The sequence below is a fragment of the Megalops cyprinoides genome, chromosome 7 (genome assembly GCF_013368585.1).
Source record: "Megalops cyprinoides isolate fMegCyp1 chromosome 7, fMegCyp1.pri, whole genome shotgun sequence".
Taxonomy (NCBI): domain Eukaryota; kingdom Metazoa; phylum Chordata; class Actinopteri; order Elopiformes; family Megalopidae; genus Megalops; species Megalops cyprinoides.
In genome coordinates this window covers 16,604,427-16,628,381 of record NC_050589.1, presented here as the reverse complement: position 1 = coordinate 16,628,381, position 23,955 = coordinate 16,604,427, and the positions used below count along the sequence as shown (strand labels likewise).

The 23,955-nt window shown below is 42.6% G+C and overlaps 1 protein-coding gene across 2 annotated transcripts; it reads right to left on the bottom strand.

The window, feature by feature from the left end:
* Positions 1-1,267: 1,267 nt before the first annotated feature.
* Positions 1,268-23,721, bottom strand: slc9a8 (solute carrier family 9 member 8). Of its 2 annotated transcripts, XM_036534274.1 has the most exons (16): positions 23,390-23,721; positions 22,508-22,683; positions 20,392-20,472; positions 17,474-17,532; positions 13,160-13,243; positions 12,770-12,871; positions 12,633-12,667; positions 11,753-11,896; positions 9,105-9,243; positions 8,496-8,601; positions 7,900-8,016; positions 7,333-7,415; positions 7,056-7,167; positions 4,344-4,564; positions 3,281-3,427; positions 1,268-3,069 (listed from the first exon to the last, which is right to left on the bottom strand). In XM_036534274.1, exons 1-16 carry the CDS (start codon positions 23,623-23,625, stop codon positions 2,950-2,952), a joined length of 1,962 nt encoding a protein of 653 aa, XP_036390167.1. In that variant the 5' UTR covers positions 23,626-23,721; the 3' UTR covers positions 1,268-2,949. The 2 variants fall into 2 exon arrangements, with proteins under 2 accessions (XP_036390167.1, XP_036390166.1); XM_036534273.1 differs by having other exon boundaries at positions 12,633-12,871.
* Positions 23,722-23,955: the final 234 nt, after the last annotated feature.

Here is a 23,955-nt window from a genome sequence, read left to right as displayed (position 1 = left end):
GGGAGAGCGACAGAGACAGACGAATAGAGGAGTGAGAGGAAGACATGGGAGTTAGAGGCTGACAGAGGAAGAAGACGGCGCAAGGGAGACAGAGAGGGGGGAGTAAGAGAGGATGGCAAAGGTAGAGAAATATAGGGAGTGACTTAAAGACAGGGGAGTAAGACAGAGGGTGACAAGGGTAGGGAAACAGAGGAAACAAGCCGGAGAGGTGAGTAAGAGGGTGACAACAGCAGCAAAATAGAGGGAGCAACAGAGAGAGTAGGAAAGAAGGTAGTAAATAGAGGGAGCAAGACAGAGAGAGAAGAGGTGCTGCTGCCCCCTGCAGGACACAGTGCTCTGCACAGTGTGGCCAGAGCTGCGTGCAGTCACAGCTTTCTGTGGGACCCAGTGCATTCCCTCACCCGCCCCTCATCGACGGCCATAAAAGACACCTCTGCCCTTCTGTTTTAATCATTCGTTGGGGACAGGCAAATTTCTCCATGTCAGTTCCGTCTTGTCTGCTGACTCATTTGTGTTTCCTAGCTCTACAGTGGTCAGAAATCTGAGAAATGAGTGAGTGAATCTGATCAGTAGGGTCACTGCCAGGGTTGCTTGTAACAAATACACCTCCAGAGGAAATGGCTGTTTTTTTAAATTATCACTTCTTCTCATATCAAAACCAGTTTCTTACACTCAAAATCTCTTCCTATGTTTTGTCAAAGCTCCCTGTTATACTGCGGCAAGTGACATTAGCCCCTAAGCTCACCGTCTTTCTGGCAAACGGCTGAGACCCTACGGTTTTAACCCAAGGAGGAACACTGCTGTTGGATAACTGGTTAAGGGCATTTTTGCAGTTGTTTTGGAAGAAATCAAGTTGCAAATAATTAAATGGGGGTTGTGTATCATAAAAATTGGAAATATAAATCACATTGGAAATTTGACAAACACAGAGGCCTCGGCTCCCTCTAGTGGATGCCATGCAACAGGAAAGGAGGTGTCGGTGAGTGCCGTAAGGAATTCCCATCATTGTCAGCGTGCAACATTCAAACAAAGACAAATTTAGCAATGGAAATCTGGGAAAGAGAACCTAACAAATGAAAAACTAACACATCCACTTCCCAGGACTGCACCTCTTCAACTGGAGTATTGAGTTAAACCACCATCACTGCTGAATTTACCCTATTATTTGTCATCTTTTGCATCATATACATATACTGGAACGATTTGGGTTTTTTTTTGGAATTTTGACGTGCAAATTCATTAATTTTTCACTGCTCATCTATGGCTGCTTGTAAATGTTGATATACTAGTTATTCCTGTTCTGAATTATTTAATTTGTTACATATTTGGCTGTACAGTATTTGCACTCTTTAAACTGGATAAAATGATCCTGTCTCATTCTGCTACTCTCATTTGCATCATGCAAAGCTTCCCCCAGATCCTCTAAGCTTTCACGATGTTGAAATTTTGCTTTCAGTTAGTCATCCAGACACCGGCTGCAATAACTGCCTCATGTTTTGCAGGCACAAGTCAGCTCCAGTACAAATACACCACTTGATAAATTGACCACGCCTGCAAGATATTAAGGGCTTAGTTTTACCATGCTTGAAATGCCTTCAATACACTTTTTTTTTTACTGTGTGCTAATGTTCCTTACAGTGCATCAGGGCGGGGGGTCTAAGAGGGGCCAGGTCTGAAACCTCAGAGATTACTGTTGTGGTCATTTTCTTCTTTTGTTGAAAAGCACACAGCACTTTAAGACTGAAAGCCAGGGGTTACCCCATCACTGCCTTACACGCTCAGCCAAGCCCAGGACTACAGATAATACCAATATAGTATTTTAGGAAAGCTGCCATCACACGATGGAAAGGATGACACAAGATAACAAGGTTAAAACCTGTTCCTGCTCAATCTAAATATACCCACAACTAAAGTCTTTTACTTAATCCCAAGGATTAGCATTTGTTTGGACACACAAAACAGACAAAGTGGCCTCTACAGAAGAGGGGAAAAAATTCATGGAAATCTGACCCAGAATGAATAACATGTGCAAAGTAATTACATGTGATAACTGAATCATTGTGACACATTTCCCATTTTAAAACAAGAAAACCCCCACTTATCACATTTTGGTCAATCACAGCAAATTTGCAAAAATCACATTATAATGATGCTCTGGGATCGGACAATAACAATCTGCCTGAATCTAGTTGACATTCCCAGCTCACACGAAAAGAGGAAAGTCATTATAAATACTCCTTTTATGTGAGGAATACCAACCACAGGAGACCACTGATTTATGTCTCAAACTCACTTGCGAGTGTCATGAGTTTAGCATTCCTTCAAGCAGTACAAAGAGCAGATAGAGAATGCTCCATTAAGGGCGCATAACGTTTCATTTCGACACATTATATAGTATAAGAACTATTTTCAGAACAGTTTTTAGCGCTCACTGGAAATACGTCATTATTATAAAAGCCCCATCCCCACCCAAATAAAAATAAATCAACCTATAAATAAAAAACAAAGATAAATATGTAACTTCACAGAACAGAATTCAATGCCCATCACCAGAACATTCATTGGTACTTTTTGTCAGGCCATGACATTTTAAACTAATAAAAAACAGATTAATAAGCACATAAAAAGAGGATTTATATGCTGGAAGGTGCAATCATATTGCTTTTTTTGGTAGAATATTCTCTTTTGAAGATTCCCCTTCTATTTTCTTTCTTGCACTTCCCATTGTATGCTTATAGTGTTAATGAATTCCAGTTGTGCCAGGCTCTTCGGATTATCACAGCTTGAGTTTTCTCTTCTCTGAACTTTTCTCCATTTTCACTGTTTTGTTTTTTTTGGTTCACATCAAATGGTTCATTCCAGTGGAGGGGGTGGCAGAGATGAATGCTCCAGTGGCACAGTCCCCACCCCCTCTCTTTTCTCCTTGGACTCCTACATGGCTGCGACCACTCAGAGCAGCTCCGCCTCCTCTTCCTCCTCCTCATCCTCCGAGCCTGAAGGACCCTGCCGCACCTCCTCGTACCACTTGTTAGTCAGCGTCTTCATCTGGATCCGGCCATGCAGCAGGTCCTAGAAGAAACAGACAAACACCAGGTTGGCCCCTCGCTCTGAAACAGCAGGCACAAACTAAAGGACGTACTGTAAATTAAACCCCATTTTAACATTAACACTCATAACACTTTTAGCCCTGGTCATTCCCCTGGTGAGGGGAATATAGAGGGGGCAATGGAAGTGGACGCTGAAAGGGGCTGAAAGGGGCAGAGGTAGGGGGAAAGGTCACCTCCTGAGTGAGCCGTCGGGTGAAGAAAGGGTTGAGGTACTTGGCGTCCAGCCACATGAAGCCCTTCAGGTCCTGACGCTGGTAAATCTGAGCCTCATACTCCTCCTCCGTCAGTTCAGACAGGTGCTCCGATTCTATGGCATTGCCCTGGGAGACATGGCAAGAGCAGTGTAACTCTGAACACAGAAATAAATACACACACACACACACACACACACACCTTGCCATGCCAAATTTCCACATCATCTTCACACAGTGCCTACCCCCTAATTCTCAAAACTTCATCTGATGCAAGAAATGGCAACACTTCAAGAGCGCATTGCTGTGGGAGGACAGAGGTAAACAGATGCTGACAATTTAGAGCACGACACAGACATACTTCAGAGAGTGTGGTATATCAACCATGCAAAATGCAGGGCTTCAACAGTTTCAAAAACAGACATAAAAAGGCAGACATAAAAAATTCTTGTGTTCATAGTTTTATGCTTCATTTTATCCTTGTCAATCTTGATGTCCTGCAGGCCAGGAAATCTACAATCTTTTCTTTACTCTGGGCTGGGAACACTGTAATCAAGAAACTCAAGAGTCTATCATGTGACAGTTCGGATATGACAACAGTTATTTGGGACCTGTCAGAAAACACAAAATCTAGCCACAGTATTTCTACATTAAAAGCTGTTACATTTTGCATTGATCATTCCAACATTCCTTTTATTATTAGACTCATTATACCATTAATGTGAACATCAGTAGAAACATTTCAGAACTAACTTTGGAATGTAACTCCTAATCTACATACTACAGTTTAAAAAACAAGGAACAAATGGGATAAATTGAATTTCAGCTTATATAAAAACTCACAGAATGGCCAGCAGGATCTTTTTTCAGATTTAATTATTCTTCTGACAATATACTAAGACTGTATGTAGTATTAAATATTACATGTAGTATTACACTAGTATTACATGTAGTGTTACGCTACCAGTGTAAGCATCATAGGTCAGATCTGTGCCAGGCCGTACCCACTGCCTTTACACAAAGCTTAACAAAGTGTCCCTCCTACCATTTTCTCAGTCTTGCTGAGGTTGATGTCCTTCTTGTTCTTGCGCCGTGATTGGCTCTCTGCGATGTCCATCAGGCGGATGAGCGGCATGGTGCCGCCACCCAGCAGCAGGATGGTGAAGAGGACTATGACGATGGTGGTGGTACCGATCAGCTGCCGCTTCTCCAGGGGCTCCAGGCCCAGGTGGAGACTCAGGGCATAAGGGATGGCACCGCGGAGACCTGGGGGGGATATCCATTAGGCCCATGTCAGAGAACTGCAGGCCTGAACTCTACTGCACCCTGAAACCTGGTCATTCAATATTGTAGGTGGGAACAGCAACATGTTTCATTTGCCCCTTGGTTACATCTAAAATTTATGGCTGCAGTATTATTTCTTTTTACTCATAATATTACATACAGAAAAATGTAGACTTGAATTTGTTACTCAAAGAAGCAAAGTAAGAAGACTGGATTCAATTGGCTAATTCAGGTGCTAAGAATTAACAAACTGCAACACAGTATGATACTTTGGTTCATATTTTCAAATTCTCATTTAATCAAACATCACCCATTTATTGCACAGTGATTCGGGAAACGGACCTAACTTAGCATTTACTGTAGTTTATGAATTTGAATGTATCATACTTCATTTCATTTGGTCTCTGAGCACAATGACTGGCTAATGTTAGACAACTGGTTACCAATTACTAGATATGAGATATATTCAGTAAGCAGAAGTGATCCTGTAATGTTATCAATGTAGTGAAAATACAAGACTTGGTACTAACAAATCTATTTTCTGTACCACTTTTCAGGCTTTATGGATTAGTGAGCTAAGTGCTAAGAGCCAAGTGTACCGAGTGGGCACTGATAGTCTATCCAATGGCAGCTACTGTAAGCTCAAAGACTACAGAAGCTAGCACTCAAGAGTTCAATGAGCAAGGAAGTCTGCTTATTCATTATGTTTGTAAAACTGTGTAAAACTGATATATTATATACCAGGTGAATGATAAAGCAACTCATTTTATTTATTTATTTATTTGCCTCCATGCCATTATTATTCCGGCTAAATACTCAAGGCCGTAAAATGGGGTTAAACAACTTGCCATCAGAATATGCTGAAGACGGCAGTGTGCTGGAATGTTTGAATCTAGTGCCTTAATGAAAAGCACTGAATGGCAATCTTTTATGAATGCATTTACTGAAAAGAGTTTTCAATCATAGTAGCGTCCTCAGTATTGCAAGAATCACCACGGTGAATCACCATTTAAGGTAACAGCATTTATGTGGCATGGGGATTTGTTAGCGTGTCTTGCTCACTATTCAAAATGGAGCCAGCACAATGTTCTCACCAAGGGGTGAGACGAGAGGCTGGGATCAGGGAGGAGTGGCAAGTGGGCATTCTGCTCAGGAGCCAGTCTAATACCCCTAGAACCAAAGCTACAATAATACTTTAAAAACACAGTCCCACGCATCAGGGCGGTGCTTCTCAGAATTCAGGAGGGAGGTGAGCCGTAGCTGTGAAGCCTCAGATTGCCCGGAGGGACAAAAGAGCTTCTCGGAATGTGAGCGGAAACAGATAAACGTGGTGTTACAGCTGGAATTCCTAACATGAAGAGTCCGCTGTTGTACTGTGAAGGAACACTGTCTTCAATCACACTGGGATATTTTGATAATGGTCACACCCTGTCCTACACACTCTTTGTAAACACACATTCACAGACATCTGCAATCAACAGGACAGCCCCTGCCTACCTCCAAGAACTCATCCAGCCCTACACACCAGCCTGACCCCTGCGCTCAGCAGCAACTTGATGCCTCACTCCTTGCATGGTCAAGGCAGGAGGTGCGCTTTCTGCCAGACACTGGCGTTTCACCTACATCGCTCCCCAGTGGTGGAACGAACTCCCTGACCCGCTACGGACAGCTCCTTCACCCCATTCCTTCAGACAGGGCTTGAAGACGCACCTCTTCAGACTCTACCTGGACTGACCCAGCACACAATTGCTGCCCCCCCCAAATCAGTGCTGTTGTAAATTGTTTCTTGTCGCTGCCTTTACCCTGATGCTCATTGCGCTGTTTGAAGTTGTTGAAGTTTGCTGTTTGAAGGTGTATCGTATTAGTTGCCCTATACGCTGTAGTTGTACAAATCTGATAGTACTGTATCCTCAAACAGACTTTGCTCTCAGCTGAGAACTGTCTCATTGTGGAACTGTACACATCCTGTCCCCGTACTGTCGCTATACTTACCGTATGCACTTTTGTACGTCGCTTTGGATAAAAGCGTCTGCTAAATAAATAAATATAAATGTAAATTTCCGATAACTATTATTATGATTGTGATACACTTATTTGGAAGTCGCTCTGGGTAAGAGAATCTGTTTACCCACTTTACACTTAAAAGGCATCTGCTTAATGATTTGTGGATTTCAGCACCTACGTTTTGTGAAGTCCTCTGCTCAGTGTTTCAGCCGACTTTGTATTTGTGTTATTCTTACTGCATCCCAAGCACAGGAGAATGTACTGCAGCAAAGCGGCAAATATTTAACGCCCAGTTGAGGGACGACGTAAAAATGACCTCTGGTGCTTCTAATCTGATACTATGATAATGAACACACACTAAAACATGCATGCCCAAATACAGACCGACTGAGCAGGGAACCTACTGCATTGAGTAGAAAAACCTACCCACTGAGTAGAAAACCGGTTTGTCACAGTGGCGTGCTCTTACCACTGAACCACATAATAAACATCATCTTGGGGGTGATCTTGTGGTCACGGAAGAAGTTCAGCAGGAAGGAGAGAGGGAAGATATTGACCGCCCGCCCCACCAGCACCAGGACCTGTAGGACAGAGAGGCAGGTCAGAACCAGGCCTTCGAGTCAGTTATTCAGTAGCTTCAGACTTAAGGAAAACCTCCATTGACGGGGGTGTGTACGCCCTCGCAACTCTGTATGTTCACCTCATCAGCACAGCGAGGTGCGTGGCTGTTCCACAACCATACTTACTATGCACCAGATCACAAAGGACAGCTCAAACTTGTGCGGGAAGCTGAAGATGGACAGGCCCAGGAAGGCGAAAACACATGTTTCTGCAGAGACAAGAAGCCACAGAGATGCTGTCACCCCAAAGGCAGCAATCAGAAAAGGCCGACTCAGCTTCCACGCCTAGGGACAGGAGCGTGGCATGCGTAATCCTGGTGCACATCACACGCTCAGTAACATGACTACCGACAGCAGTGATGCTACAGTGGTCTCCCAAAGATTGGCTCACAGTGACATTCGTTAGGCACCACACAAATCACAGCTGTGGAATACTATCGATCTGCCAAAGGGCAGAAACAACTGAGGGCTGCAGTGTCAATGTGACGAGGAGGAAAGAGGCCCGATGCAGGGGAGAGACTGGGGCATCACAAGTAAACAAAAATGAAATGTTTTGCTGTTTGGGTTGCACTTCAGGGTGAAAGGGGAGGGCTGTGGAATTGAGAAGGGGGGCATCCTTGAAATAATACTTGACCAGGGAGGGAGGGAGGGAGAGGGAGAGGGAAATGAAACGAAGAACAGAACAGCACTGACCACACATGAAGGCCACGGTGCGCAGAGTCTGCTGCATGAGGATCTGAGTGACGGGGGACAGGTTGTGGTGGGTGTAGTGTGACATCACGATCCCAGAGAACAAGATGGCCATGATACCTAGAAAAACAAAGGGAGGTATATAGGAAGAGAGTGAGAGAGAGAGGAGATAGCAATTACCTGCACAGCTCACTAGGATGGGAATTTAAACTGAACGAATCACAGGATAAGAATGATGATGATTTCATTCAGGCAGTTAAGTGGAATGACAGCTCTACACACCACAGCCCTGCTGGACTAGGTTTGTGACTACACAATATTAGAAGCACATTGTGTTGCAGGGGAATGAGGTTTTTACATTTACGTTTACATTTATTCATTTGGCAGATGCTTTCAACCAAAGCAGCATGCAAGTGAGGTACAATACAAAACAAGCAAAAAACCATACAGAGTCAATGATATTTGAAGCACTGCATGACCAGGTTTCAACAGTTGGCCAGGCAAGGTACAAACTAGCAGGTAAAGCCAACAAGAGCATTAAATCATTACATTTCTTAATAATAATATTTTAAAGTTTAATAGGAGACAGTTTGAATTACCGGATAATTTGATCCCCTCAGCCAGTCCATAAGGAAGGTATGCAAATATTATCATCATCCCGAACTCCAGGGAAGGCGTCTTTCTCAGGTCAAAGTGTTTGAGACACTGAAACGCAGGGCGGGGTTAAGGAGCCCAGTATTCTTAAAAGAAGCTCTTTATTTCTAAAACCCTGCTGATTCCAAGGGTCAACGATTATTCCTCCTGTTACTTTGGGTCCTGCAATAAAATTCTGCAACAAGACTGAGGTGTTTTGGTAAGCCTTTAAGCATACCATTAATATTAATGAGTAGCCACTGAACACTGCTGAATGGTTCATGTATCTTAAGAGCTACCTGCAGAGAAATGGAGACATTAAGAAAGATCCTAATAGCAGGATTGGAAAAGGTTACAAAGCATATGGAAAGACCAGCATTAGAATACCTTAAAACAATCCTTAAATTTGAAGCTCTACAGATCCCTTTTTCTTTCCACAGTACTTTATGATTGTGAGATGAAGACAGTGAAGAAGACATCAAGAAGGCTTGATACTTCATCAGGGATGCCGGACACAAAGGCACACATGCACACGCACACGCACACGCACACGCACACACAAAAACAGAGGATACAATGGCAGAGATGAGGCCCGTGAGCGTGCCCAGTGCGGCCGAGCCGAAGAACATCTTCAGAAAGTATCCGAGCGCCTGCAGGAAGGTCTCCCAGCTTGTCACCGTGGAGTTCTCAGAATGAGCAAAGCCTTCTGCCGTGCTGTCCAGAAACAGGAAGGGATGCGTTTGCTGTGAGGGGCTCTCCACAAATAGGCCAACAATTGCAAAAACAGGGCTGGCAAGGAGTGCACTGCCAAGAATAACTTGTGAATAGGTAAAGGCAATGAAGTGAAATAACTGTTGAAACTGAGGGGGGGGGCAGTTTCACCTGTGAACTGGGTTAAGGCTAAGGTTGCTGTTGCAGTGGTGTGTCATCAGGAGTCAGGTTCTCGGTTCAGAACTTTAGTGAGGGATTTGTGCGGTGTGGAGTGTGTGTAGTGTGTTTGGTTGTGTGCTGTGTGCGGTTTCATAGGCACAGAGGCACACAACTATCTGTCCCTAAGGGTTTGGTCTCCCCAGTTCACCCCACAGAAATTGGTGCAGTACTGAGGTAGGGGAGGTCACCACTACTTTTACTTTCTATTTTCCCAAATCCTTGGCCCTGTTGGTGGCTAAAGGATATGGACAGATCAGAGGGAAAATGGTGACCTGGGGGCTGTCCTTGTGGGTGTGCCTTGTACCTGTGGGGGTCCTGCTGATAAGGGGAGCAGCAGGACCGGTTTGGGCAGGTTTCAACTGAGTTGTAAACAAAGGGTCTATGAGAGGCGGGGGTGGTGTGCACAAACAAAGACAAAGAAATGTGAAGAAGAAATGCCCTTTTCTACATCTGTTCTATTTCCCATTTTACATTTCCTTATATATAATTTGTGCTATTGCACTACCATAGTACACCCCAAGATGGAGCCAGAGTTGAGCCAGGGAATCCTGGCAAACCCAGCTATCCTTCCCACATGCAATAACATTGCATGCATCACATGCATTTCTCAACATGTTCTGGGTGATTTCAATGTTGAATTCCCAGTTTCCACACTTCCTGACCTCTTCATCGAATAAGACAAAGCATATGAAGCAACGTGGGGTGGTGGTTTGGCCAGATCTGTAAGTATAAGTTGCTTTCCAATCCTTGCAGGACACCTCGGTTGTACCCTGGAGCAAGGTGCTTCTTCTGAGTGCTACAATAAGTACAATACTGTATAAATGTGTAAGGTTTGATCAAAATGTTTTAGTCCTTAGTGACGGTATATAATAACATTAAAATGAATAACTATTTTACCACCACCACCACTACCAACAACAATAATATTCATTATAATTATAAGGTAGTCGTACTGGATTAAGGTCTTAGCTCAGTGTTTCAACACAGGTGACTGACGTAATGTGAAAGTGAGCCTTGCTCTCTAGGAACGCAGCAGTTTCGCAGCCAGCTCCTTCGTGTATCCATTATTTATGTGCTTCCCACGCATGTGAGGCTGTGGTGGCCATTAATCCTGACAACCCTGGGTGTGACTGTCACACAGAGATAGAGAGAGAGAGAGAGGGATAGAGAGAGACAAGGAGCAGCCCAGGTCACACCGAAGCCAGACTCACTCATCCTGTTAAACCAGACCATCAGGCAGCTGTATGGTGTCTGATGTCTTACACTATCCACCTGCCTCACAGCTCGCCTGGTTTGCCAGTTAAAACACACATATGCTAGGGGGCGTGCTGAAAAGCGCTTTGAAAATAATACAAAAACAGGACATACGCTACAATGAATAAGATGTATTTGCTTGCATGAATTGCACTAAAAAGTATGAAGAACAGGGCTACGCTGTATACACGGGTTGTAAGATATTTCCTAAATGTGTCAAGTAAGGTGAGTGTAACTAAATTTATTTGACTGTTTGAGCGGTGGAGTTTTGGGTCGCTGTCTATTTTAAGTCATGTTGAAGAAAACCACTCAGATGACCACACACGTCACAACACCATCACCGATTTTGAGACGGCCTCCTCCAGTCAGCCTGGCTGGCTGCATGCATTACGCCTCAGCAGTTTCACCCTGGTCTTTCGCTTCATTTCCGCCATCTGTGCATGCATCAGTTTTCACCTGCATTTTGGTGCATTTCCACCCCTCCTGCCTTTCCATTCAGTGAGTATCGCACAACTTGCAAAAGCTGGTTAGGCTGACCGCTGTGTGTCCTTCCCACTGTTTTTTACGTCAACATGAGATTTAAAGCTGCATACGGTCATGCCACCGGTGATGAAGGAATAGCCCTACAAATTCAAATAACTCTGATGCCACAAAAGCCCTCTATCCTGCTAGAGACCATGTGACCACTGGCTGATATCCATGTGTCTTTAAAAATAAAAAGTGACGCATCTGATGAGAAAGACCTCTTCCTGAGTGATGCGGTGGCTGTGGTGAGTTCACACGTGAGCGCATTCAGCAGCAATGACAGGAAAGCAACCCTGGTGTTCAGAAATTGGTCAAAGCGAGAAAGGCAACCACAATCTCTTATTGGATGATCTTCGCAGCCCATATATGCTAGCACAGAATATGTGAGTGTACGGTCTAAATAGTGGTGGGGGATCCACACCACAGTGCATTTGCAGGGTCTCATCCTGCAGGAGAGGATTGTGTGAGTGTGTGAGTGTGTGTGGTGGGGGGGGTGGGGTTGGGGGTGACCTACTTGGTGAGCACGATGGAGACAGCGTCGTTGAGTATGCTCTCTCCGAACACCAACATGTTGAGAACGGGGTCAATGTTGAGCGCATTGAAGATGGCGATGGTAGCCACAGGGTCCACAGCAGAGATGAGGGAGCCGAAGGCAAAGCTGGAGAGAGGGAGAGTAAGCAGAGAGGATGAAGAAAACATGCACACACACACGCGCACGCACGCATGCACGCACGCACACGGAAGACAACATTTTCTTCACCCAACAGCCTAGGTGTTTGTGGTTGGTGTCACACTCACTGCTGTCAACTATCCAATGCCATGGTACGGTTCCTATGCAACATCAGCTACATTAGGTTTGGCACTCATATAAAACATGATTTAGAGTTTGCATTCCTGAGGGTCTAAGTCAGGTAGCATGCTACGCAGCACTAGCTGAAATTCAGGAATGCCCACAAGTTTCATCCTTTCAATAAGGGCCCTAGAATGTCACATCACAGAGAGAAAAATGAGAGAGAAATGGGCCTTTATTCACACCATCAGGATAGATGGTGACAACCTTATTGACTGCATTCATTTGCAAGTACCACTCGCCATCAGAAAAAAACTCCAGAATGTTCATATCTGGCAAGGCCTAAAAGCCTGATTTTGCAGTATAGCAGAACAGGAGAGCATGAATTGTAGGTCCCTCATTGGACAAAACAATCACATGGGTACACCTTAATGACTTACTTCAACCCCAGATCCCATTCATTTTTCAACAGAAAACCCCTACACAACTGCACAATATTTAATAACATAGAAAAATCATGTCTGCATTACATAAATCAAGCAATGTACAAGAGAGCAATCAAAGAAGTTAGCACACTAACAACAATGTGAAATGGTATTCTTACCTGTCGGTCATAGTCATTTTGTAAATGACATCTGCCTGCATGAAAAAGAAAGACAAACCGGTGTTGTGTTTGCTTTCCCACACTTTAAGGCATGTTACCACATACAGACACCACATCAAACAAGAAGCTGGTATTACCTGTCCCAAGAAGTAGATTCCCCCTCCAACAATGAAAGCAGAAATGGCTGTACCAATTACAGCAAACAGGGTGATGGATCCAATATTTTGGAAGAAGTTTCCCTAGGGAAGGAAAAGAACATTACTCTTTCACGTGCTGCACAACAACCTCAGTAATCTGCTGAGTTTTGCTTGTGAAAGATATGAATACTTTCAGATGTGTCTTCTATTCTCTGCATGGGAATGACATCTATCACATAATTATTGTCATGCATCCCATGACACCAAAATAGGGTTTAACCAAATACCCTTTTTCCACAGCACCCTTCAGTTTTTAAAGTTTATGTACTTTGCCATGGACTTAAGTGTCATCTGCATTTTTGGGGGCGCCCCTGGGCCCTAAAACCTCACCTTGTGGAGTGAATATCCAGACTCAAAGATGATGGGTGGAAGCAAGAGGAGGAAGAACATGTTGGGCCGAAACATCTCCTCTTCCTGCCAGACAAAAACGCATCCAGATGAGCACTGTTAAGCACTGTAAAATATTCTCCGATTGCTTATGCCCAGCATATTAATCGAGTAAGATAGACATTATTATACTTAATTGCATTTGACAAAACATTCTTAAAGGCAGTTTGCAAATTTACATATAAAATGTTATTCATAATTAATAAACATGCACTGGTTAAATCTTAAAACTGGCTCATGTAAGAGCCACCACAGACTTGGTGAGACAATAATTCCCAAGAACGCTACAATAACTTTGTGAAATAGCGCAGACTGAAGATGCGTTAAGTACTATGATCACATGTGATCTAAAACTCTGCAGTGTTACTACATTAAATACACACTGCCATCAGTGTAAAACTGCTACCTTTTAGCCAATGAAATTGATACAATACAGTAATTAACATTTCAGTCATACACACATACTAATGTGAACAAAAGAAGTGTGCAACTGACCCATGACCCAACACTTAAAACTAAAACAGTTATCTCCAAGAGGAGCTGTGAGTGCATCAAATCTGGTTCTTGGTGGGGGATGTAAGTCTATTTTAAAACTAATCTGAGTTCCTCTGTTATCAGAGTTCCTTCCAGTGTAGTGGATTCAGAGAGGTGTGGGAGAAGGGGAGATGGTCTGTGTGGGGCCTGTGGCTTGCTGTCACACCAAATCACCACAGCGCTTATTGGGAGGGAGGCGCTCTGGAATCCCTGTCGGGTTCTCCTCTCGCCCAAGCTTGCTGCCTCTCCCCTGCTGGAACTCTGCAGGGGTATGAGGCCAGCCCACACCCTGCAACCCACCCAACCAGTAGAGCCTCCAGATTGCACTGGCACATTTTGAAACAATGTTCATTTAGCCTTGCAGTGGAGCATTTCAATCCTAACTCATGGTTACTCACTGTTGTTTCCCTAGAACTAAGAGTGCAGGGGCTGGTTTCTGGATTTTCACTGTGATGAACGCTAGTTCCACTCCCTGTTTAAAGCTCTAATCTGCTGCATGACTTCCCATGTGACTGTTTAATGATTTCACTCATCAGAACACGTCACTTTCCCATTACACGTAACAATGTTGGCTTTTTGTGGTACTCCCCTCCAAACATGTTCTCTGTTGTCATGGCCCTTGTGCTGTCAACATGAATGACTATTTTCTGCTGTAAAGGGGGAAGATGATATTATTCATAATAGAGTTTAAGGAAAACACTAAGACTACCAATGACCACACCCACCCATCATTAAACTTAAGTAAACAAAGAGCTGTAAAATCCTACTGCAGAGAACAGGAAATGCACACTATACATGCGTAACAGCTCTAAGGACACACCCTGTGCCTCTCAGAGAAAGGAAGTTTTCTGTCACAGCAGTCCCAAACAAAATATGAGGTGGGACCTTTCAAAGTTCAAAGAGGGATCCAGGGACCAACAGAGAGAGATATAAAGACAGAAGAAGTGTGAGAGGAATTAGTTTAAGGCAAATTTCATAATGATACTAGGGTGTATTTTTTTCTACTCAGAGAGTTATAAATGCATTGAATAGCTTGCCAGGATTTGTAATGGAAGCGGAGACAAAGTGTTCAAGACCAGGCTTGACACAGTCCCAGCCTACAGATAAAATGATGAGCCTAGCTGGACTGAACGACCCGTTCCCATCATTAAACTGCTTATGTTCTTATGAGAGAGAGAAAGGGGGAGAAAGAGGGAGACTGTACGTGCTTTGGTGTTTTCCGAGGAACTGTTTCCCTTAGGCAGAGCTATAATGAAGAACAGTATGACATCACATGGGAAAACCAGGAGGTCCAAAAAAGAACACAATTAAAAAGATCTCTCTAGGCGTAGGGCGTTTGTGTCGGTTTCCCTCCTGAGCTCCACAACAGAATAAAGCAACAAAGCGACACATCCATAACAGCAACCATAAAAATAAAGCATATTAAAGTGGAGTCTTAATGGGTCCTGTTAAAAGCTATCAAACAGACAGAACATAATTAAGTCTGAAGGGGGGGGCTGGAAAGAGGAACACAGAAGTCGCCTGAAGACTCGTGTCCTTGGCAGCATGCTGTGAAGTCCCGAGGACAGAATGACTAAATGCACCCCCCCTCCTTACACATATTAAAGAGAGCAGTGCAAGATGAAAGTAGCACTCAATTTCTGTGTACACACACACTGGGAATGAGGACAACAGAAACAGAGAGGCTTGCTGCTTGAACTAACAAAATAAAAAAAAAGATGTGGGGTTTGCTGGGCTGCGGTGTGATATGTGTGCTGGTGGTGGCTGGCAGACCCTCACAGGGTGCAAAAAACTGGGCCAGTGACTTGATGAAATAGCTTCAGAAAGAGCCTCTGTAACTATCCATCCAGATGCATGCATTTGCAATGTAATTTCTGTAAGGTGCCCTGCACAGGAGCTTTAGCTGAGAAGATATAAAATAAATAAAATACAAATCAATAAATAAATAAATACATAAATAAATAAATGATGGAACAATAATCAAAGTAAAGTTTCAGATGCGTAGTGGTTACCTGCCCTATTTTCTGTGTGTTACAGTATACCATTTTTAGTTTAGACCTCTGCAAAATACAAAATTCTCAGGTCACGGACGCAATGGTGGGTGTCCACCTTGACAACAGAAGGCAGCAGTTTTGATCTCCCTACAACTGCTTCACAGACAGTCCCCAGGTCACTTGAGGGTTATATTCTGGAAGTCACTGCATAACTCTTATTTTATTCATGCCGTACATTTATATACATTCTCAAAGTAACAACACAACTTGGATTTAATTTTGAGACTTCCATTTGTATAAGTATCCCCTACCAACATAAGCGAGCAGCGCAATCGTACCACACTCTCTCATAAACATAAGTACTACTTCAGTAAATGCTATGCATCTCTGATTTTTAAATATTTATATACTTTAATATTTCATATAAGGGGGTTTATGTAAAGTCAAGTTTACATATGTCAAGGAATACATAACCTGGGGACTATCTGTACAACCAAGGAGCCCAGTAACATTATGCGTAATGTTACGTAGTAAGAACCAGAGCACTGTAACTAGAACAGGCTGGCCAGCTTGTCCCTTGCAGTTGCTGAAGCCAATGAGCCAAGAAACATCTCCTGTTACCCGGCCTGGTGACTCAGCACTGAGCCCCCCAGGCCCGGAACAATGGTCACTTCTGTGCAGAAGCCGTGGAGATACCCTGCTTCACTGGTTCGCATCCTGAAAAGAATGTTAATTAAAGCCTGTGGACTAGGAGAGAAATCGACCAGAGAGCAGCAGGCAGAGAAAGAAACCTAGAGGTGCATAGAGGGCAAAAACGAGAGGTGGCAAACAAGCTTTCTCCCTGGAGAACTAACACAGAAAAGTCACAAAGTGGGGTTAACTTTGTACCGCTGCCAGCACGTCGGAGAAAACTCAGAGGGCAATCAAGTATGCGCGGAACCAAAAGGTCAGGGTTTCATTCCAGAAAAAGATGACCATTTGCTCATTCATTACTACAGATCGACCAGGATTGAAAGAGTTAAAGTGACCAAACCTAAGGCTGCAAGATAAAATTCATAAGCCCTGTTAGTGTTAGATGATAAGTGTGTGTCCTTGGGTGTCAAAATGGGCCTTCCAATTTGCAAGCAAACCGACATCATGCCAAGGAAGGACAGCAGTGTATACTCTACCGCAGGAATCCACAAGACCCTACCTTTGACGGCTCTGTGCACACGGTCACAGTGGAGATGCAGCTGTCCTTTTCTTTTCCCCCCTTATGCAACCTTGTTTTGCAATCGTCAACTGTACATTAGGCCCACCTCACCCAGCAGTTTTTGCACTCGTGCTGGAGTGGTGAGTTCACTCAAATGCACTAACTGCTATTATTCACAAGTCACACTCCACACTACAACAGAGGTGCTAACTGCATTGACGTTACCTAAGCAACCTGTGGGCAACTTGATGAATCACAAGGTGCCTGAGCGTGGTGAGACAAGGAAGCCTTAGCTGACTTATCCACCCCTATTACTGGCCAAATGAAGCCATTGGTTGCAAAGCTATTGATTCTCGGGACATTGCTGGCAAAAAAAACGCAGCCAGTTTTGAACCCAGGCTTTTGCACTCAAAGTGAACGCGTTGCCAACAGAGCCAGTCAAGGTCTGGCAGCTTCCCTCATCTTTGGATCCACTGAACAGACAAAGAAGAAAAGGGAAAAAAAATGACAATCATTGGATTCAAGTAAATCACCTACCTTCCAATTGGCCAGCTCCTGAAACTCTATAATCTTTATGAAAGCTCCCATTATGATACCTGGAACACATGAAGAAACACAACGAAGGAGCAAAATCAGATTGGCAGTTGCAGCTACCAGTTTTGTGATCAATTTTGCAGACTATCATTATAATCTTAAAAACAAGAGTGAGAAGGCAGCCACATGGCATTTAGGGGGTGAAAGGAAAATAAGAATTAGAAATACTGCAGTTAGTGTACTTCACCTACTTTTGAAATAAGGGTGCACAAACATGTTCTCATTTCAATCTCCCTAAAAACAGCAGCCAAATGGAACCACTAGTTTATGTCCTGTGCACTGCCATGTGAGGACCGAGACACTTTCAAGACTGTACGCTCTGCTATGGCAATTGCATGCTCTCTGGGGATACACACACCAGCCTGTCAGCTTTTTTCCTAATGAGATGTTTAACAAGAAGGCTGACAGGCATTTCAAAGGCATGACACAACAGAGAGTGAAACAGACTTGAGGAGAAGGAGCCCAGAATAAATGCAGGGACATAAGGCGACAGCGAAAAGGCTTCTGAACAGTCTTGTGAGCATCACACCAGTAAAAAGGCCTCCTTTGATGACGGAACACTTCCTTTTTGTCATTCTGAAGATTTAAATAATATCACAACATATACTACTTGTCCAGCAACAACAGACTGGCAAACTGGAAAACTGATGACCAGTTCAACTTTCTCTTTTTTTGTTTGTTTGATCCTTTTTGTTAATTTGAACTCTCTCAGGTGATGGTAGTATGTTTGGAAACTAGCGCTGACCAATAAATCGTATTTTCATCCTCATCGCGATATGAACGTGCGCGATAAACACATTGCAAAAGACTGCCTGAAATGCGATGAATAAAAAAAAAAAATCATTTTATTTACTCGCGCCACGCATTCACACTCAGCATGCGAACATTTGACCTATGCGCTCCCGCCACCACATTCTTCCAGGTAAGATGAAGCACCCCTTAAAACAGATGTTCCACCAATGAGCGGAAAGGGGCAGGGGCATAGCGAGCGCTGGTTGAATAGGAAATAAAATGCACTAAAGCATGTCTTTGTGATAAACTACAGTCGGCCTTTTCTATAGGGTTCCCAGTCTGATTTCAAGTGATGTCACATAAAAAGCTGAAATCGTGTTACACGCTATCAAAACCGATTCCCGACAAGGTTCGCTTTGGAGAAAGCACTAAAAAACCACTCTGCCAAGTGTTTACTTACAATAAACTGCTAACCGTGGAAACAAACTGTGGCTATTTCTGTGCAGGAACAGGTGTTGACATTGATGGCTAAAATACCAATTAGGCAAAATAATTATACCAAACCTGGCAGCCCGGGTTAGCGGATTCTGTTGTATTTCCAACCAATAATCTGTTGTTGGTGTTATTAGTTAGCCAACGTTACTATAAAACGAAATTACCAAATTTTTCCGAGTGACCTGTGAATGAGAAGCTAATTTTCGTTAATATGTTTTGACATTGTGGCTCATTAGCTACCATATGGGGGCATTTTGTGATGACATGTAACTTACTCAGTTAACTCAGTGTAAACTTAATATCCAATATTGATTTGTTATTCAGTGTTGTCACTATGATGTTTAACTTTATATTTTTGTCAATTTTTCAAGCTGAAATCAAATTTCCACTCGATTACGAAGGTGGACAATACAGTTGTTTTCAACTTTCAAATTTTCTAAAGCACCTTGAGTTGCATGCACTTTCTGTCAGAAAGGTGTCTTTCCTTTTAAATACTTTTATGCTCCCAAAAAGAAGCTTATTGATGTTTTATGTTTTTGACAATCATCTCTGCAAATTAATAAAACTACTGTTAAACAGATTAAAGAGTAGTGTTTTTATCATTTTGAAATTTTATTTTAGATTTAGAATGTTAATTTTCTATAAAATATACTACATTTTAATGTAATACAATTTCACATAACATCAACATTTTTTGGCCCACGGCCCTCGATCCAGATTAATTTTTGGCCCTTCATAGGAAAGATTTTGGGCACCTCTGGCTTAGAAGAAATATTTTAAAGGGAAGAGGGGAAATTAAACTTTCATTTCTTATAGTTATAATTTCTTATTTAAATTAATGGTCTGTTTAATTGGTTGGGTATTCATGTGCAATTTGTTCAATAAACCCATTTCATTTCTTTATTCAGAGGGCATAGGCAATTCAATGTTTGGGGTCTATGTTAGCAGTGTACCTAAAAAAGCAGAAAGACATAGGAACTGTATAGCTAATCTGCACACTTCAATATTTGTTTATTTATTGCAACTCATATCGTCATCACAATATGAACAATGTTATCGCACATTGCAGATTTTCCTCATATCGTGCAGGCCTAATGGAAACAATGTTGTTGTTCCACTGTGGAGAGTGTGTGCTATTTTATTACAGCTTCAGGAGACCCTACGGACATGCCAATGGATGGCAAAAATTCACCAGTGGGGGTAGAGGTGGGGGGGGCAGCTCTCCAGTTTCAACACTTCGGCAGAGCAGCTAATTAGAAGGAGAGGAAAGACAGGGTGGAACAGAGGAACAACAGAGGAAACACAAACAATGGAGCGAGAGGAGGAAGAGCTCCTACATACTTCCTGCTACACTTACTTTATGTCAGAAAAGCGCACTGCACTTTTAATAATAAGTTCTACATCTGCTGGAATCAATATTAAATGAATACATAATGGGAGAGAACACAAAAATGGAATCAGAATGTAAAATTCTTTACCAACCTCTCAAAACAAACCTTTAACTTAACACACTCTTTTAAATATAAAGAATATAGAGAATTAAAGAATAAAAGAAAGCAAAACAAGGCAATAACTGCAATAATAGGCTTTGGGTTTCTGGCCCACGTAGTAAATGTAACTGATGCAGCACTTACCCAGAGACACAACCGCAACACTCTCTGGCAAAAAATGTAGTTTGTACTTAATAAGTAGGTGCACCAATATGATGCAAATACCTGTAGAGAGATGGGAGAAACAAACAGTGTGAAGATGTCTTCTGATGCTACAGTGGCTTAAATGAGCAATTCATGTTATTGTACAGTACAATAATATATCTTTTTTATTTTAGCCCTCTGACAAAACTATTTAGTACATTACATGTGGTCACAGCTTAATATATTCACAATATTGCTGCAACTTTTATGGGATTGCAGATCTGTGTTGAAAGAATGTCAGGTGTTATTTAGCAACGTTATTTTCCACTATGTCACAAACTTTGACTTTGACTTCAGATTGACTGAATTCCTTTAACATGACGGATACCTCCGATTCACAGACTTTTCCTATCTAGTGTCAACCCTTCCCTTCCTATATAGTGATAAGGGTACATTAAGTGCAAGGTGTGAACTATGCAAATAGATAAAGTGAAAACTTGTCCCCTGCTCCCCCCATATATGCTGTATCATAAACAAACCATGTGCACATAGCAGCAAAGGTCAAAGGAGTGCATGGAAAATAAATAATGATGTCACTGAAGTGGAGCACTCTAGTTAGCATACCAAAAGTTCATTTGAAATCTTCCATGAGCTCAACCCAAAGGCCTTTGCAGTCATGAAGCACGAAATTAAATTAAACCCTATGCTTCCCAAACATAATGAACATAACCAAGATACTATAAATACCTGTGTATGTAAAAATATCGGTTCATGTCTCCAAAACCAAAGTTTGCCTGTAACAATTTGTTTATGATAGCCATGACTGTTACACTACTTCTACCACTGTAACACCGTTTGACCAGCTCTTGGACAGCTCTTGCGATTTTTGGGCAAGCTACTGAATGGACTACCCCCCGTAGTAGGGCAGACATCGGCAACAGACAAGACAGAAATCACACCAACTTGAATAATCAAACAAAATACTAAAAAGAGTAAAACGTCGAGTGGTGCCAGCAGAGGTGTTGTAAAAGACACCACTGCTTACAGTGGAATACGGCTGCATATTTATTTTAAAACCCTGCAAAAATTAGCCATTAGTGTGGAAGGCACTTAAGGTTCTCAGTACAAGGCGTGCTAGACTTCCAACACCCAGTCTTAATCTAACAGTCCTTCTAAGTCCTAATCTAAGTTAATGTCCAATACTGCTATATTAGTTATGTCATTAGCACTGTAACATTGGCTCTTCATTTCAAATTACAGTAGAAGAAATACTACACAGCACCAAATTTCTTGCTAGAGATGTTCAGATTAGCATGCCAAAAGACAGTACTTTTCAGTGTTGAGTAGTGAGCTGTTGCAGCAAAACAAACATATCATACATAGAAGCATGCCAACTGCAACTCAAAGAGGAACACATCCTTGCGGAGTCACAAAAACATATACCAATGAGATGAGATGCTAGTCTGTAGGCGTACCTACATGAGATCTCACAGTGTACGATCAACATCCACCTCAGTGAACAGCACATCATTTTATCCCTGAAGATCTAATTATACCCCAAAATGACATGGAGCTCTTGTTCTGGAACTTCAGCATGTCAAACGAACAGAACAACATTCAGTCCTATGTCAACACCAGCTTTTCAGTTTTTATCAACACCTTCCAAACATTAGTAGCAGATTGAGAACACAGCACATAGAATTCATCTGCCTAATTTAAGGTGTTCATTACACACACATACACTCTGTCTAGCATGGCTTTTAATTTCCCCTGGATCTGTGACACTGAGCCTTGTAACATACATCCATGCATGCTTTGTACGTCAGTTGTTAATGAGGCATATCAATGTAGACAGGAGCAAGGTTGTCTATCCAAGATATAGGCCTATATATTGTGTGTCATGATTCATGTCATTTGTGCCCTCTGGGTAAAGTTTCCTAACTCTCCACTGCACAGGCATCACTGTTCCTGATGCCTGATGTGGGAGCGATTTGTTCCCTCCCTATGTGCCACAACATCCTGCCAATGGGAACTTAAATGATGAAATGATGAGTGGGGATCAGTATGGAATATAGGGATCAGAAGGGGAGATCTCCTTATGACAACCGCTACTCACCAATGACCAGCAAACTGAAAAAGATGGTCATCCCGCTGGACTGCTCCTCCTCCTGGGCTTTGACCCCCGTTTGCACTGGCAGAATGGGCTTGGGGGTTGGCGGTGCAGGGGTGGTCGCCTTAGCAACAGCAGTGGTGTGAAATGACTCATTGCTGGCGTTTTCTGTATCATTGAGCCTGCGGCAACAAGAGATATTCAAGATGAGTGTGGCCCATTTGAAAGTCATCTTTGGGATAATGCTACACGCTGTGTGTAACTCCCTCTTCATTGTAAGAATTATTCAGCATTATTTGAATATTTACATAAATTTACATCCAAGTGGAGACTGAATGCAGTCCTCGACATTACACTAAACGCAGCAAGAGATTTAGCTTTTCACACAACATTTAGTACAGAGGCAGCAACAAATGCAGATTCAACTGTAAAACTTCGCCATGATGACGTTTGGTGGGAAATGATAACCCAAGCTGGACATACAGTAGCCTACATTCTCAATCAGGAAGGCGAGAGAAACTGACACCTGATGTTAAGAAAACAAGATCCAGATATGATTAATTTCTGTTTAATAATGGCATTGCCATCTTTCTCAAAAAATAAATGTAACTGCATATCCTGTTAAATCGCAAATTTTTTGGCTATGTCTATGTATAGGCTCATCTGTATAGAGATATTGCAGCGGTTAAGGTCTTAGACACTTAAGTTAGCAAGCTACCTAATTTACCAACGTAGCGCAGCATACATAAATAGCGACTCTATAACGTTAACTCTATCAGACAAGCGTCACACTTTAGCTAGTAAGCTAGGTAGCGAACGTATGCTAGCTAGCAGGCTCACTACAGATATGCACTATGTATGATGTTAGCTTGCTACGGTTGTTCTCACCTGGTTGTCTCCGGGTGGCCAGCTACCAACCGCTGGTCGGAAGACAGCGCTGTATTGCTGTTTGATTGTGATTGTTTGGTGTCGCCAACATTACCATTATGTTCTTGTCCCCCATTACCTCCAGCGTCATCACTAGAATGTACTGCAGATTGTTGACTCAGAACTTGCTCTGCAACATACGCCGTTGGATATAGAAGCAATATGCATAAGACGACTTGGTACCTTAAAATTTCCATTCTTGAAATTGCGCTTTAATAAGGTTTAAATTGCGGTTTCCCGTCGAAAATTAAGATTTAAGTCCATTTCACATCTCCTCATGTTTTGGACCACATCACAACCTCACTTCCTGGTTGTCATGGTGAAGGGAATTGAAGTCACTTCTCATCTACTGATGTGTTTATGTATCGCGTTCCATATTCCCACATTAAATTTATGGTTCGTAACTGAATACACTAATATTGTATTGGATTAAAAATGTGAAAAACTATTTTTAATGGCGGTTCCTTTCTTTCTTCCTATGTGTGTGCATGTTTAGTACTACAGTTCCCAAAAGCTCAGCAAAAACC

Excerpts from the sequence above, each read along its gene's own strand:
- slc9a8 (XM_036534273.1), bottom strand. The coding sequence starts at position 23,625 with ATGGAAATTTTAAGGTACCAAGTCGTCTTATGCATATTGCTTCTATAT. Across the intron at positions 17,533-20,391 it reads TGTTGCGGTTGTGTCTCTGG|GTATCATAATGGGAGCTTTC; the intron begins GTAAGTGCTGCA and ends CATGTGTTCCAG. Across the intron at positions 9,244-11,752 it reads GTCTCCATCGTGCTCACCAA|CACGGCAGAAGGCTTTGCTC; the intron begins GTAGGTCACCCC and ends GTTTCTGGACAG.